General features: G+C 33.7%; 1 protein-coding gene across 1 annotated transcript; it reads right to left on the bottom strand.

Annotated features, from left to right (window-relative positions):
• Positions 1-747: 747 nt before the first annotated feature.
• On the bottom strand, positions 748-17,152 carry LOC129228204 (uncharacterized). Its single transcript, XM_054862871.1, has 4 exons — positions 17,038-17,152; positions 13,007-13,244; positions 8,570-8,765; positions 748-1,459 (listed from the first exon to the last, which is right to left on the bottom strand). Exons 1-4 carry the CDS (start codon positions 17,130-17,132, stop codon positions 915-917), a joined length of 1,074 nt encoding a protein of 357 aa, XP_054718846.1. The 5' UTR covers positions 17,133-17,152; the 3' UTR covers positions 748-914.
• Between the last annotated feature and the right edge of the window lie 1,310 nt (positions 17,153-18,462).

Consider the following 18,462-nt stretch of genomic DNA (forward strand, 5'->3'; position numbering starts at 1 on the left):
ATAAAATAATGGCTCCAAATGAGAATTTGACAAAAATTCAGGAAAATATCAGATGGGTAAACACTACATAAATTGAGGCAGTGAGAAGCAAAAGGATGTAAGTGCTTTGTTTAAAGTTTTGAGTTAAACACAGTTAAAGTTTAAACACAGGTATGATTTCCTTGAAAAGTTTTTCCTAAATCATGCTGCACCTGCCAGTATTACTAGTACAATCTCTAGCCACAAAACAGATGAGAGTTCTTCCCTCCATTTGTGCTGGTCAATTCCAAATCTTTAATTTTGGTACCTACAACCCTTTGCCTCTTGCAGAATTTAGTTTGAAATAGAAATTTCTTGGGGATTACTGTTTTATAAAACACTAGTGGTACCTACACAGCTTTGCCCGTTATAGATAATTAAAAGGTCATTTGGATTGCCTGTATATTTACAAATAATAGATGATCTTGCCAATTTGCTATGTTAATTTGCTCGCCCATGGTCGCATATGTCCAGGTTATGATAATTTGATCCGTAAAATTTTCTTAAAATTGGAATAGAAAAAGAACAAAATTGAATTTTCGAAAAATCGCTTTGAGGTGCTCCCAATATGCTACGAACTAATTTTGTGCCGAATTTCATGAAAATCGGCTGAAAGGTCTGGGTGCTGTGTGCGTAACAGACATCCAGACAGAGATCCATAGAGACAGAGATCCAAAGACTTTCAGCTTTATTATTAGTAAAGATAATATTAACTCTTTTCTCTCGCATACAGTATCTTCATCTTTTCAAGAGCCCAAACAAGTTCTTTTCAAGCTTGATTATAAATTTATCAACAGATTGTTAATATTGCAGTAATTTTCAAAGTAAAAACTATGAATAAGTGAATTTTTTTTTAAATTTAAAATAAATAGTATATCAATAAAAATTATGAATTACTAGCTTTTTATATTTTGAATCATTATAGCATTTACTTTCACAACTCCATGCTTTGAGAACAAAATAGGCTTTTGATGAAGAATTTTTGTACTCTGAAGAATATTTGGATTAATTGGAGTGGAAACAATTCTGTTATTTGCTGGAATTTCAATTTTTGAATTAGTTTCTCCTGGAACTGGTTTCGGCATGATTGGTCGGTACTGATTCATCATATAATTTAAACAACTTATTCTTTGTTGGTCTCTGTAATTTGCCAATTCTATGGCATTGCCGGAAACATTGGCAATGCAAATAAAATCTTGAACAGTATCTTCACTTTCAGTACGCTCTTTTTTGATTGAGAGGTTATCTTTGGGAGCTGAATCCATAACTGGTTCACTTTTAATTGATTCAATGTCAAAAATATCAGCACTTGGTTCTGCATCAAAGCTGGTAAGCCCAATAATAGTTTCTTTCATATGATTTACAAAATCCTCATGGCAAGAGTCTTCTTTTTTTATGTTTTCAAGTTGCGAACTACCATCTTCCTTTTCCGATGCCGGATCTACAAAAACAATGCAAGATATTGAAAAGAAAATTCATAAAAACTTATTGTTGTAGTGAATCATTTTTCATTAAGAAGGTTTCTACATTCTTCATACACAGGGGTGTTTGAAATGATGTAACAGCAAAACCCTGTGAGACAGAAATGTGAAATAAATTGTATGGTGCACCAGTGCTTTGGAATTTTTTATACACTGGTTTTCAAAAAAAAATTTAAATTCAGAGAGCGCTGTAGTCAAATGTTTTTTCATTGATGTATGAGAAAGGACTCCCCTACTTTAAAATAGCTTAACAGCAAAACTGTTTGAGATAGAAAGGTGAAACAAGAGGTATGTTGCACCAGCAGGTCTAGAATTTTTTATACACTGGTTTTCAAAAATAGTTCAAAAATTATACATCAGAGAGCGCTGTAGTCAAACATTTTTCAATTACTGTATGAAAGTGTGCTAATTGGATAGGGGTCAAATGTCATTGCTCACATTGAACACATTGGTTCGATATAGCTATCTTTCATAGCCTATGCAATCAAATGGTCATATTACTGCTGTGAAAAGTATCACAGTAACATTATGCAATCAAATGGCTATATTACTGCTGTGAAAAGTATCCATATTGAACACATAGCAATCAGATTTGACCTCTTTTGAATAAGCACTTTCATACAATAATTAAAAATCATTTTAGCGCTCTCTGAATTTTTAAACTATTTTTGAAAACAGGTATTTAAAAAGTTCCAGAGCCCTGGTGCAACATACAACTTGTTTCATCTTACTATCTCACACGGTTTTGCTCTTATGTCATTTTAAAGTAGGGGAGTTATTTTTCAAACACCCTGTACATGCAGTCGACCTTTGTTTTACATGGGGGTTACATTCAATGAAAGCATTGCATTAATCAAAACGGCACAAAAAGACTTGATAGTAGTGTTTTGTTAAAATCGGGGTATGGTTCCATAGATTTAAAAAAAAACATCATTCTAGTGACAGATAAATAAAATTTTATGCGCAATCATTTCAATGTACAATAGGCACCACTTAATGTGATCATATTTGTGACAAATGCAAAGTGAAAACAATAACTGATTGCTATCAATAACCGAAAAGAATCCAGGAGACACAAAACGATGATTTTGTTCAATTAAAAAGCATTTATTTTTAAAACTGCAAATTAAAATTACAATGACTCAACTAAATGCAGTTTTAAATTATGAATTAGTAAATTAAATGAATGAAAATATTTGAAACATAAAAGGGAAAATTAAAATGTGTAATTTTTAAACATGTACTAAGGCAAAACAAAATATGACTCAATAGAAAAAAAAAAATCAATGTTGTTTGAGTTGTCTTTTGTCTCAGCAAATAACACTAGTCAACAAAAAGAACTTTTTGTCTGTATACTGGTTTTAAATAGTCAATTTCTACTAATTTTGGGCCGAAAACACGAATATGGCAGTGGATTTTTTTTTTTTTTTTGAGCAATCATGATTGCTTATTGCTTTTATTTGACTGTTTTGATGTCATATGATTTTATTTTTCCACCAGCACCCTCTGCAGCATCACTGTCGACCGGCCACCTCACGATGCTGCTCCTCTAGCGAAAGTCGTCTCCAGGTTGCGTCCATATACTACACACACGCATACATACACACACACATATATTCATACATACACCTACATACACACACAAACACATACATACAGACACCTACACCAGTAGCATAACTACAAATTTTCAGTCCCGCCGCAAAATTTGATTTTGGGCCCCTACTAAAAATCGTGTTAATCTATATTTGTAGTGCAATTTTTCGATTTCGTCGAGAAATAGGTTTTTGGGGTGAGCTTATAAAATTATTCTGAAATTCCAGTTTAAAAAATGAAATTTCAGACAGTTTTAAAAGTTTTTACACACATGATTGTGAATCACCTTTGGGGGGAAGGAGTCAGAGATTCCTCCGATAATCTGACAATATTAAAATTCCCAAAAACGTAATCCTAAACTATCTTTGTTAATGTTAATAAAAGGGAGGGGGGGTACAGGCTCTCCTGGAGGAAATTTTTTGAAATGTAACTCCTAGAAACGCAATTGTAGGCCACATTTGATGACATTGCAATGAGAGTGAATGGGGGATTCTGCCCCCGAATTTTCGAAAAAAACGCAATTTTAGGTGAAGTCAAGTGATATTTAGAAGAGGCCAAGTTTGGAGGCCATCTTTGTAAATTTTTAGAAATTGAAGTTTTAAAAATGCACTTGTAAGCCATCCTTAAATAGCTTTTTTTGGAACTTCGATTTCAAAAAATTAAGGGGCAAAGTTTCAAACCCTCTCATTCTCTCCCCTAACTTCATTGAAAGTGGTCCACAAATGCGTTTTTAGGATGTTTGTAAGGGGAAGAAGCGTACAAAGATGAGACTTCCGGAAAATGTTTTGATTTTGAAGTTCCTAAAACGCAATTTTAGAAGAGCTTCAGTAATTTTAGCAGGAACAAGGGTTCGGAGGCTCTTCCCAAGAAAATTTTCAAATTGAACTCCTGAAACGCAATTGCAGGCCACCTTTGAACCTGCTAACGAGAAGGAATGGGGTTCCGAGGTTCTCCCAGCATTTTTTGAAAATCAAAGTTTTAAAATCGTAAATTTGGGAAGTGATGGGGTGCGAAACTTTGCCAAGGAATTTTTCGAAATCGAAGTTCCAAAAAGCAATTTTAAGCGATTTTTGGACATATTAGGGAGAAGGAGGGTTTCCGGACTCTCTCCCAGAATGTTTCCGAACTTGAAGTTCAAAAACACAATAAGCTGTCTTCTCTTAGGTGAAGTAAAAGGAAATTATTTAGTTTTAGGATCCCTTCTTTCCCACCTTCTTGGCTAAGTCCATACCTTTTACTTATTTTGAAAAAAAAAAAAAAAAGTAAGAAAACTTTGTAAGTAATAGATTAGCAATTGCCCACCAAAAAATTTTTTCTTTAAACAAAGTAGCTATTGCATTTCTTTTCTTTAAATTGGGAGGTCAGGATTTGGGCGCTTTTCCGCCACCTAATGTCAGGGCTTGTTTACTGAATAGGCCAACAAGGCCGTGATCTAGAGTTCCTGCTATTTGGAGGCCCCCAAATGGCGAAACCCGTTCCAACAAATAGCAAAAATTGTAGTGATAGGTTGCAAGAGGGCTTCAAAAAGTGTTTGGTCTGTGACCTCTGATATCGTAATCGGAAACCCTAGACCTATAGGTTCTAGGGTCCTAGAGAGCCCAGAACGAATACAAACATATAAAAAAAAGTTTAATTTACAGAAAATTAAATGAAAACAATGCTCAAAAGTTTTTGGACATCTTCCGATTCCCCCCTCCCTCCAATCCAGATCCTACCCAAAAACTTCTCTTGGCTGTCTTTTTTCCGGTCCACGGAACGGTCATGACTTTTTCTTTCAGGAATTTTTCTTCTTTCCGTGGCAGGTGGCCTAGGAAGGGCAATATGTTACTTTTTACACCGATCTAAGGTTTGGTTTCTGCGCAGGGAAGTTGGGCCGTGGGCCCCCTCCTCTCTACTCAGGTGCTTGCTTACTGAATAGGCCAACTAGGGTATGACTAGAGCCCCTGCTATTACGGGGCCCCAAATTGCTAAAACTGATTTAGCAAATATCAAAAATTGTAATGTTTGACTACATGAGGGCCTTGAAAAAGTGTTTGGCCTAGGACCCCTGATATCTTAATCAGGACCCTAAGTCAATAGGTTCTGGATTTCTAGGGGGCTACTGAACCAATGTAATCTTTTTAAACAAAGTTTTTTTTTTATGAAATAATTTAATAAAATTGAATGAAAACAAAGCTCAAAAATTTTCTGGCCCTTTTCTGGCTCTGGGGCCCCCAGCGTTGCGGGGTCCTGCGGTACGTAGTTACGCCACTGTCCTACGCATACATCATACATACACATACACACACACTCGTGATTGTGAAAAACATAATTTGAATTCCAAATGTCAAAATTCAAATTAATTTTTTTTTTTTTTATTAGCTCTTTCTTTCAAGATACATAAGAGCCCACTGGAGAAAGATACACAGCAACAACAAACTGATTTAAAGGTAATATTAAAAAGTAAAAAAGAATCTTGTGCAATAAATGTTATTAAATAGGTCCTGTTTTATCAAACAATGCTTATTTTTCAGGAAGCAGTGGTGGCTTTTGGCTTATTGCCGTAAACGCATTTTTTTATTGCCTTTTGTACGTCAAAGAAGTTTTGTACGTACGGACCATCTCTTGTAACAGCTCAGCAGCATTTGATGAGCACAAACTCAGCCCAATGACCCTGAAATCTTCGTTCCATTGTAAAGATATCTTGGTGAAACCTTTCCTCATACTCACTAATCATAACTTTAGTTTTCAAGCAAAATATCCTTGTAGAAGTGAACAAAATAGAGTTTCAGATACACATCATTCATCAACGGTCACAGAACTTCTGTAAGGATTGTTTGACCAACTGTTTTTAGTCCTCGTCTTTTCTACTCCTAAGAAATACTTGTAATAGAACCCTTGAAGGCTTCCTGGGTGTTTTTTCATTTCCTATTATAAGACTTGTTAAAAATTCTCTCCTTAACCTTAGCTTCAATATATCTTGGAAATTTCCTTGTAAGGTATTGGAAAACTCTTTTTGTTCACAGCTTTCATGAAGTTCTTTATTATCCCCAGCAGAATGAGCATGGGTGAAAGCAAAAATGGGTGGATCTACTAAATTCTGATTTTGGGCATTTCTCTTCCCAGAATTAAAATTTCTTGAAGCCCGTTATGGTTTTATGCAGTCAGATTTTCTATCCCAACCAGGGGTTGAAGTTTAGAAGACAGTCAGTCCCATGGAGGGGGGGGGGGTCTATCTGATTGGAAAAAAGAGCATTAGTAAGAATTCACTATCCTAGTTGGGTCTGTATCTTGAAAATTAGAGCTAATCTTCACTTTTGATGGTGATTTTTGCGTTTAGCGAGGCAAAATACTTTGGAAATTGCTATTTTCAAGCCAGATGCATTTTTGGTGTTGACTAGCGTAGTTTATGAAACCTTCATATTTGTATTTAAGAAAATCATCAACAGTGCCCTTGTGTTGTACCCTAAGCCCAAGACATGTAGAGCCTCTCTCATTTATGCAGCAGTTGGATTATCTTTCACAACATTATCAGCATCGCTTTCATCTTCATCTGATGTAATTTCATCATTTTCTTTTACTGAAGAAGAAAATGCAACTTGGCATACATCTTCATTAGACATTGGATGTTTTCATCCATGGACATCCATTCAACATAGTTTTTTTTTCTTTCACTCATATCGGATGGTATGAGTGATTCATTGCCCAATTCTGGTAGTGCTACTTCATCCAGTTCCATGGTATTGAACCCTTCATGTAAAAAAAAACATTAAATTTTTGCTTCAGTCACTCTCTTCAAAGCCATTGCTAAAAGATGGAATGCGTGGAGGAGATTTGTTTTTTTTTTTTGCTAGATTGTTAGCATTCTGAGGATCCATATTTCGTTTTTGTTCCAAAATTCTCATGGGCATTTTAGCACAGTACAGCCTGACCTCGGTTTTATTAACCTCTATTTAACTTTAATTTTCCCATGATAAAATGAAGCCAAAAACCCCTATTTACTGAATAATAAACCCCGAATTAACTAAGTATTTCAACAGCCAAAAAAAAAAATTTTTTTTTGTTAGCTTAAGTTAGGAATTATTGGATTGTTTTTCAAATGATACAATGATTTTGGGAGCAACCAATGAATATCGATTCTGATAGAGAAGGCGAAAATGAAACTCCCATTAAAACTGTTACTTTTATGAATGCTTTACATGGCCTGAAAACTGTAAAAGCATATCTCATGCAGCAATATTTCCTTCTCTCTATAAGTCGAAAAATAGCTATTTCGAGTCAAGTATCAAGGAAAATGTCAAACATCTACTGCTCAGTACTTTAAAATTTGATATTAACTAGTGTGTAATAAGTCGTGGAATGCTGTATAAAAAATTTACATTTTCTAATCATGGATATTTTTGCACAGATGCTTATTAAGGCTTATAAGGTAAGTGCATTTTTTTCTCATCCTGATATTTCGAATAGCCTCGATTTAATGAATAAAAGTTTCGGTCATGATTAATTCGTTAAATCGAGGTCCAACTGTAGTATGCTTTCAAAGTGTGACTTATCCCTTGGATTTAAAAAAAAAGTGCCAAATTTAAAAACTTGGCAAACATTTGAAGATGCCAAGTTCTCACTGACAATTTTGCCCTCTGCATGTGGAACATCACCCATCTGCAAAGCATGTGAAAGATGTCTCCCATTACTAACCGAAAGTCGCTGAATTTGGCAGCTTATCTTAAAATTTTGGCAGACTTTAAGAACATACATTCAGATAACAGGGACATGAGGGCAAATAATTTATGCATCTAGAAACATCTGTTACTAGGTTCTTTTAAAAGCTACTTATTTAAATTCTTTTATATCACTGTCGTATGAATACCTGGTTAGTATAGCAGATAATAAAAGTTTAGCATGCAATTTTAACCATAAATTATAAATTGTTGATAATGCTCTAATATACAATTGAACTTGGTTAATACGAAATGTCAAAAATCCAGGACTTTTTTTGTATTAGCCTTTATTAGTAACAACCATAAATGGGTGATACTGTGAAAAAACGAAGAAAAACTTGCCTATATTTAAAAAATATTACTACTAATACGTGCATTATAATCTATTAGTACATTAAGAAAAAATTCATCTTTTTCTTAATAAATGAATGTTTTTGGAAACAGAAAGGAAAGGTAATGATCGAAAATCGTGGAATTGGTTTTAATACACAATGGAAGATAAAGTTTTATCTCCAAATAAATTGAAATGTCCACAGAAAAACAAATGTACAGGCTTTATTTTTCCTGAAAATATTTAATATTTTCTTCTCGATACTCAATGGGACTTCTACTACCGAACAAAATGATGAATAATTTCCAAAAAAGAAAAATACAGTACTCAACCACGAACATTTTGAATAAAGAAATTTTTGTTCGTCTTAGCTGAGACTTTCAGTTCAATGTATGTATTATACGTGAAATTTTTAATGCAATTTAAGAGCCAACCAAAAATATTACCTGCTTCAATACTGTATTTAGGTGCAACCTCCTTCAACCAAAATCTGTGAAGTCTATATATTGTGTCTAAGCGAGGATTTATGCATCGATCATCCATGTATGGGAAATTTGCTTCTCGCAATAACTTGAGGTGAAGTTTCTTGGCATTCATTCCCACAATATCATGCTTGAAATATTCATAAAATATTTTCCTCATCTAAAAATTGAAAAAAAAGGAGAGTTTAAAACTTGTTTTGAATTTACAGAAGATTAGTATGGTTTGATGATAAAATATTTGAAAATATTAAAACACTGATATAATATAATGTTATGGCATTAGCTGTACTGCCTGGCTTTGCACGGTCTACTTCTAAATTATGTTAAGTGAGGCATATTCAACAATCAGGCTTCAAATAGAGAAAAAAAATACTGTAAAATTTCCCGTCAAAATAATCATTCTGAAAGAAAACGGCAAATCAAAAATTCCCGAATAAATTAAACACAACCGTCTATAAATACAACTAAAATCCTTAAAAAAGAAAATAAATTGGCAAAAAAATAATAAAAAGGGTAAATTTTTACTTTGAAACAAAAAAAAAAAAATTGTTTAGTCACAGTCAAGAAAAAAAAGTGGCAGCCATCTGAATGGTTTTATTTAAGTTGATTTAAAATGAGATCTCGCAAACGATAATTTTCGGATATGAAATTCTGTTCCATTAGGCTTAAGAATGAGTTTAAATTTTTTCCCACTGATTTTATAGCCTTGTTTTTTTTTTTTTTTTTTTTTTTTTTGAATTTTGCAGGAATTAAAACTATTTTATGGGCATTTTTTGCACGCTGTTGAATGGCACTAAAATTGAACTGGTTGAATAATTATTTCAGTTAAAAAGAGCCATTTAAGGGTCCTAAAATTAAAAATCGAACAGTTTGGTCTTTTTTTGGCATTTGAAAACCCCTTACATTCCTTCTTGGGTGCCCAAGTACCTCCCTGCCCAAATTGGTAGAGATCTGACATAAACTATAGATCTGTATAGGGAACATACACATATATTCATTGTTTTTATTGATATAGATTGTAATGAAAGCAAGTTAGATGAAGTTAGTAAGATTGAAAATATGTTTAGCTCCAATGTATCTTCAAGTAAAAACATTGTACATATATATATGGTTGGACTTTTTTGTCCAAAATAAGTTTTACAAATCCAGAAAATTACAATAATTTGATGCTTAAATAAAATGCAGCCAGAAGGCATGATTAGGGTAGGTTACAGCTTTTGCAAAAAAAAAAAGGTCAATTTTTTGAAACAAACAGACTAAATTGAAAAATGTTCATCAGTAAAATGCACCTAAAATGTAGTAATAAAAGCACAGTTGAAAATTAAAGATGATTTTATGAGTCTCTTGAATCAACTTGAGTGCAAATGGCTTAACATTTTTGAGTCGAATAAGAGCTGCAAAATTAGAAATATAGGGCTGTGGAGTCGGAAGGAAAATGGTTGACTCCGACTTTTTTAACCGACTTCAAAAAGGAGGCGGTTATCAATTCATACCGTATGTATGTTTTTTTTTTTTTGTTTGTTTGTCCACTCATAGCCTCTCACCTAGTGAACCGATTTTGATGATTCTTTTTTTAATGGATAGGGGATGGCTCAACTTAGGTCCCATTACTTTGTTTGACCATATTTGTTCTTTAAAAAAAAAGTTATGGGCAAAAAACAGTGCATTTTATGCAATTTCCCTATTAAAAGATTTTGTAGTGAAGTTCGCACTTTTAATCCGTGGATAACGGTGGCTCAGTGGTAGAATTCTCGCCTTCCACACGAGCGACCCGGGTTCAAATCCCGACTAGGACAAAGTGAATTTTACTAAAATTTCGTTTCTACTGTTTCCCGTATTTTCTCGAAACTTCTATTAATTTCTGTATCTTTCCAAGTCTAGAAAGTTCCAGCACTTTCTCAAGTTGTATATAAGGAGATGTAACGTTCATTCGTGGTTCTGAATAAAGATCTCGAGTTGAGACTAACGAGTATTCGCTTCATTTGACTTTCAAATTGTCTTTGCTATCTTCATCTACGCGGCAATAGGAAACTCATTGTTATAAAACTTTGGTGCCCTATAACAGTAACATTAATAGTAAATGTAATGATAATTTTGAATGAAGGCTTCTCTGAAGCAAGCATCAAATTTCTTCAAGGGATATTTCGATAATAGTAGGGGTAAACCTAACCTGGAAGCGAGGTGATGCAGTGATTAGGATCTGCTTAGCCTTCACAATGCTACCATTAGGTTTGACTCAACTACTCTGTAGTATTTTTATCGTTATCATCTATGCCGATAACAGATGATCGGGGCTAAGTAAGAAAATACAGGATTGCATCATGAGCAACTTAGATGCTATGGAATGTAAATTAGTTAGAAAAAACGTAATACTTAAATGGTTATAATTAAATTAACTACGCATGATTTCCAGAAAGGAACAAAGATAAGTTTTTAGTGCCAATCGCTTAAAGTTTAACGCGTGTCAATAGTTTTTTTTTTTTTTTTAGTATGGAGCATTTTTAAGAAAAAAATGTGAAGTTTCGTGATGGTAACTTCTTATTATTTCTGAAATAACTACATTTACACTAAAAAGAATGAAATAAAAAAATTTTGAAAAAAAAAAATAGAACCGACTTCAAAATTGCTCTAAAAAGTGAAAAATAATTTTATTCTTTAAACACCATCGATAATGCTTTTAAACATAATTTTTGAAGTTGGCGCAAAAACGATAGATAAAATCATTCGCAGCCATAACTCAAATAGAACTATAAATTTAACCAGGACCAGTTTCTTCACTATCACATACATTATGCATTGATGACAGCATATTTGAATAGCGATATAAATGTTTCGTTTGTAACTTTGGATGCTTTTCTGAAAAAAAATATGAACGAAGCATGGTTACACTGGATTTTACGTTTTGTTTTTGCGCCAACTTCAAAAATTATGTTTAAAAGCATTATCGATGGTGTTTAAAGAATAAAATTATTTTTCACTTTTTAGAGCAATTTTGAAGTCGGTTCTATTTTTTTTTTTTTCAAAATTTTTACTTATTTATTTATTTTTTTTTCAATTTTCCCCTTTCATGGGAAGGGGGGGGGGAACCTGGGAACCTCTAATCAGAGATAAAATATTAATTTCTTTTTATGAAATTTTCCCGCTGTATTTTATTGTGAACCTAAGATACAATGCAATGTTAAAAATTCAATTTGAAAATCAAATTTTCCATTAGTTGCAATTTTAAAACTGAGATAATATTCAAAAATCTTTTTTCTGTAATTGAAAAGGGTTAATTTCCTCTTCTTTAAATGTTCAACAAATACTTGTTGATCAAATCGTGTGCTTTCAATTTTTGAAAGCTGTATCTTGAGAGAACAAAAGCTTTTTGGCAAAGTCAAAAAATCTTTCTTGAGAGGGGGCGGTTTGCTCCGGGTGACACCCATCTGATGGGTTTAACTAGGGGATGGTGTAGGTAGCTATTATAGAAAGTTCGATAAACATTCAAGACAGCTTGTTGCCAATAACAGTTATTTTTCTTATTAGTAGACTTTTAAACATATGTGATCATACCAATTGTTGTCAGTTTTTTAAAAAATGCAAGGAGAGTGAAAATTAAAGAAAAAAAGAAGCCCGAAGTCACAGTCGGAGTCAGCCTATTTCCTAATGACTTCAACCATTTTGACCAAAAATCAGTCTGACTCCGACTCCACAGCCATGTAGAAATATACAAGTCTGCAACTACACAACTAAACACATAAGGAGGTTCAAAATAATGCTAAACACAAAATTATAAACGTCCAAACAGTAGAATAACATTGGAGAAAAACGAGCGAGTTTTATAGGAGCGGGAGCAATCAGATTTTGAAATGTGCGAAAAATCGGGACTGATGGATAAAAGCGTAAGAAACAGCTAAAATGCGTAATTTTTGCACCTAATTCGTAGAATTCAATTTATATGCTTGTTCTTGAATCCAAAATCTATGACCAGATGTCAGTTTCTGTGCCTTTTGAGCATGACTTTCCATGACCATTTTAAATCACAATAAAAATCCATGACTTTCTATATGCGCGGACATCCTGTTGATTCGTTGGGGCTCTGAAGAAGTTATATGTTTTTGACTCTTATATTGTTATGAAGACTCTATGTTTTTATCTAAACCACGAACTGAGCAACACCTGATCCAGCACTCCCACAGTTATTGATTTGGAATGGGAACGTCAAACCCAAGCCCCCCCCCCCCCCCCGTCACGAGTTTAATGTCTTGCCAACCAGGCCACCACTTCTCCTCAGAGTAACAAAGCATAAAAGTAAATTAAAATCAGTCAATTAAAACAGTAAGAAATAAAGGTAAGCTAAAAATAGGAGCATATAAAGAAATAAAATACAGAAATGAAAACACAAGAACCCCCAATACTTACCTCATTTGTCATTTTATTTTTTCTCAAAAATTTCTTTTCCAACACAGGATGAGTGTGAGGGTAGTGAATTTTTATGACTGCAGGAAGGGGAGGTTTTAACTTCAAGAAAGGATCATTTCTAGCAGTACTTCTAGTTACTTTTTTAATGAGAATATCGACTGAAGCTCGGCATCCATAATCAAGTACTGGTTTAGTTCTTCCATGAAAATGACAAAACCACCGCTTACGGAAAACACATCTAAAATGAAGCACATAGAATAACAAAACGCTAATTAGAAATTGCTGCGGAATAAACATTAGTTTTACTTATTTAATCACTCTAAAAAAGAAATCTTATATATCTAATACCACCGCAGGCGGTTTGCATGAGCTGGGCACTGAAGGAGGTTAAGTTACATTGAAATACTGCCAAGGGTTTCTTTCAATTATGCAAAATATTCCCCTTAAAAAACAGAGTAATCCAAAAAACATGATAGAAAGAAAGCAATCAATGTGGAAAAAAGACAACATGCAAGAATATGAAACCAATTTTAAAGAATAAAAATATGAATGGCATTTAAGATCAAGATCCTTGAAAAGTCTATGGTTCCCAATTATTAGAGATGCATCGAATATCCAGTTGGTATTCGGTAGGGGGGGGGTATGTTGGACCGCGGGGCACATTGGACCGGTCTCAATTATTTTAATACTATTAATATTTTTTATTTTATTTTATGACGAACAAATAGCACCTATAGTCCTACAAAACCTATAATGATATCACATGGTACAGTTATACTGAACAAATTTTATTCCAGAAACTGTTATTTCAGTAGTTCTGAGTAATTTCCAGAAAACTGTAACTTTATTTTTTTTTAATGATTTTCATCAAGATTGTGGAGAAAAAAAAAGAACTCCTTTCTTATAGTAAGTTCCTTAAGTTCGATATAATTGGCAATTTTTTCATTTTTTGTCAAAAAGAAAAAAATTATGTCATCACTTTTTCAGACTAAGAAGGTGGGGTAGGTTGGTCCACTCTTTGTGTAGCACGTTGGACCCAACTAATCTACCCCACATAATTTGAAAACTTTTTTTTGCTCTTAAATCACAATAATTGTAACAATGTTCTATGATTTTTCTTTTGATTTTAAAAATAATTGCGTACTAATGATGAATGCTTATTGCTGTTTTAAATAAAGGTGATTTATCAAAAAATCAATTTAATATGTTATATTGATCTTTAAACTTAATATTTTTCACTCTACACACAACAGAGAATAAGGTAGTTACAAAGTTTAATGTATTTATCATTAAAAGTATAACAAATGTTGTTTGAGTAATGCGGTCGAACATGCCCCACTTGTGGGGCACCTTGGTCCACTTTACGAGGTTCCGTTAAAAAATTAATATAAAAAAAGTTTATCAATTCAACACTTCCAAAAAAATCTGTGGTGAGAAGTGTTTTGTGAAACTTATAGTAGAAAATCGAACTAATCATTAAATTTTTTGAGGAGATAAAAAATGATGAGTAAAAAAACGGACCAACGTGCCCCACCTCCCCTTATATTTGGTAGACAAACCGAATATTTGGCCCAGCCAAATAGCAGGTAAACAAATTTAAATGATCAATAACTGGTATACAAACATATTTTTTCATACATTTAATGAAAGTTGCAATTACAACATAATACCACGACACAAGATCAAAACAGGCCCGTGCTGGGGCACAGGGATGCTGGGACGAATCCCGGTGCGCCCTTCTCTTATGGCGCCCCTTTCTTCTTCATTTTGACTGCAAGTGTATTTTTTTCAGAAATTGCCGCAACTATATTTTGTGAAACCACAATGAATGAAATAATTCAATTAAATAAAAGCATAAATGCGTCAAACAAGAACTGAATACGGAAGCGAACAATTCAGAGCTGGATCTAGGGAGAGCAAGACGGAGGTATTGTCCCCACAGGGCCTTTTCTAGTAGTTTTGTCACCCCAGGTGATGTTGACAAGTACCACCCCATGAGCATACGCTCACCGCTACATTTTGAGCTGCAAAAAAAAAAAAAAAACCTAAAGAACAAACTTCAGTTTTTTTCCTTCTTTTTTCTTTGTTTCCTTACATTTTGCCATCCTGAAATTTGCTACCCCTAAAATCTGCCGCCCTAGGCGGTGGCACAGGTCACCTATCCCAAAGCCAGGCCTACCCCAGCACCCGGCAGAACTTCTGAAGGCGGCAAATTCATCCTATTTGTGTGTTTAGCTGAACCTTTTATGTGTTTTCATTGAAACTTGATATAAAGACTTGAAGAAAGGTGGATATATAGGTGAGGCTCTAGATCAGTTAGGCACAAAAAGGTACAAAAGCTGAATGGCCTTCCCTTGTGACTTCACCAAACTTTGCCTAAAAATGCATTTTCATACCTCTGATTTTGAAAAGTGTCCAAAAGAGAGCACCCATTTCCTAACCTAACATCTCAACATGTAGCCAGAAATTGAATTTTTAAAACTGAAATTTTTTAGAAAGGATTGCGTAGCAAAGATTTCGTCCTGAAATTGCGTCATTAATATTCCAATTTGGAAAACTTTCCAAGGGAGATCTCCAAATCCTCCTCCTCCTTACATTTCTAAAATTAGCCTAAAATTGAATTTTCTAAACTTCAATTTTGAAAAAACTGTGATTCCCCCCCCCCTTCTTTCCTATTCTTTTTCCTAAGGTCAACACAGAAAACTGAAAATTTTTAAAAGAGTAAGAGAAAAGAAGAAGGGGTGAACCCTCGAATTCTCCCTTTCTAAAGATAGTCTAACTTTGACTAAGTTTTGAAAAGGTTTTGGGAGAGAATCTCGAATCCCCTGCCTGCGCCCCCCGCCCCCTTCAATCAAACCAAACAAACCCTCATGCTGCATTTCTAAAACTTCAAAGTCAAACAACAACCGGAAGCCGAGACATCGAATCCAAAGCATCAGCAAAATTACGTCTTAAAAGCTTATATTAAAAACAATTTGCAGCAAATATCATTGCATCCTATTCCTTGCTCCACAGTGAAAATCAATATTCAACAATAGGCGTAATTAAAATAGTGAAACATGATGGGTTGCAATGAGCCATTCTGACAAGCTTTATCTTTCACCAATCGAAGTGTTATATTTGTTAAGCGTGTATAAGCACTACACCCCGCAATTTTAAGCAACTGCTTTAAACCTTTTTTAAAAACTAAAATGGTTTTTATTCGTAAAATCGACATAGCAATAAATTTGTGACCTGCTTCACATTCATTATCTGGCTTTGTGTGTATGTAGTGCATTGGCATTGCATTTGCATATGTGCATACTAAAACACTCCGTATGTTCCAAGATATGACTCTTCCTTGTTTAGAAGTTTTCTATTAATTCTTAAAATTTTGCCCATGAGCTTTGAAACACCCTGTATACATACTGAAACTTGTTAAAAAACACAGTACCAAAAATGTGACTTTTTTAAATTCAATGAGAAATCTGATACTTTCTCTTTTAATGTTAATATCGACTTTTATGTCTGATGAAGCAATTCGAAGAGAATTCTTAAGTTGAGTGTTAGAAATAAGATTCTCAGTTTTGACTTCACATTTTTGATTTTGGAGAATTACTGTTCACAGATCAAAGTCCTGCCAAAGTGTTGTGAACAGAGCATTAGTTCCGAATTCTTTGAATCAATCTTTTTTTTAATACAATGAATACGAATTCAATGCTCCAAAGTTTTTAAATTTCTCCTGTAAATCACTATTACATTGAAACGTTTCACTTGATACACTTTCGCTCCAGCGGTCCTCCTAACTTACCACTATTTGTGGTTTAACCAGTTGGATGGAAGCCTGCAGACAGAGCTCTGATATTTTGATTCAGGTCAGAAACTGAGCAATCATTGGTCGAGCACCCCTAGAGGTATCGTTTCACTTGGAGGACTTTGTGACCACAAACATATATAATGTCCCCCAGTCCCAATTGTACAAACTTGACATTTAACTAGCATGAAAAAAATATTAGCTGATGTAAACGTAATTTTAAAGTTATAAAGCATACCTAGTCATATGTTTCGATTGCAGCACATTGAACTCTGTATGAGTTAAAGTTTGATATAAATCAACAAATCTCTCCACATCAGACAGTTCTTTCATATCAGAACGAATGATAATTCCTCCTTCGTCATTCTTCTTCAAGTATAGTGCGTTAGAACATAACTTTTTTAGAGACGAGAAAACATATTTGAAATCAGGTACAGAACCCATTGTTTAAAATTAATTTTAGTGGATCATTTAAAAGAAATAAACCTCATGCGAAATTAAAGATCAAACTAAAACAGCTATTTGGAATAAAAATATATATATAATTTGTGAGAAAGTGATAGAGAAAACATGAATGAAGCATTGAAATCAGAAAAAAAATTTCTAAATTCAAATTTCATCTTATTTCTACACAAGTTTCGTATTCTAAAAAGAAAACTGGAAAGCCCAACACCAAAATCCAAACAAATAAATACAAGTAGTTCCTTGAAAGTTGTAGTAGTTGTTTGAAACGTGACGTAGAGAATGTCCTTGCAAAATAGGATGACATCTTTCAGATCAGAAGGTATTTTAGCATTTCAAGATCAAATTACAGCACAACACTTTTCTAAAGTAAGCCAAATTGAAATACTTCATATTAAAATTTAGGAAGTGTCTGCTACTCCTCGATTTTTATAGCAACCTTTGTAGTAACTTGGCGTGGTTTCAGACGTCCTCGATATTTGGCGATCACGTTCGCGTTGTTTATTCCAGCGAGAAACAACTGCGCCTCGTGCTTTTTCGGCATACTTTCCTATATGGATAGTATTTTAATGATCTAATTATTGTAATTATAGAGGAATGACTATTGAAGTAGGGGCGAAGTTTTCCTCATTTGAAAGCTTACAAGACAAATTACGGAAGGAGAGAATTTTGTGCATTTTGATGTGCTAGATTCTGCTAAATTGACGAGTGATGTTCATATTCGACACGTTAAAAACATGGAAATGTCGAATTGGTGTATTACAAATTAAAATACACCAATGTTTTTGGCGGACGAGAGTGCCAAAAAAGGAAAGAAAGCAAAAATGAAAGGAAATCTATAAGTGAGTATAAGTTTTGTGTGTTGACCAGTACACCGAACTTACATATAAGAAATATAATCTAATTTTCTTACAAGTTGCTTCCTCTTTAAAAAATAATACTACGTTGCATGTATTAGTTGTTTTATAAGGTTATAAATAAATACACTGCTCAAAATGTGCCGCAATTCATTAATGACTCTTAAGTTTGCCGATGATTGGTTTTATGAACGTATTTAGTCACCAAAGAAGATATCTATTGTTTTTGAGACCTCGATTTGGTGTATTTTTAATCAACATTAATGTAGCTTTCTGTTTGATAATACACTTATTGCATTGACGACATTTTTTATACTAAGAACTCCTACAGCTCAACTGGCAAT

This window comes from Uloborus diversus, chromosome 8, assembly GCF_026930045.1.
Source record: "Uloborus diversus isolate 005 chromosome 8, Udiv.v.3.1, whole genome shotgun sequence".
Taxonomy (NCBI): domain Eukaryota; kingdom Metazoa; phylum Arthropoda; class Arachnida; order Araneae; family Uloboridae; genus Uloborus; species Uloborus diversus.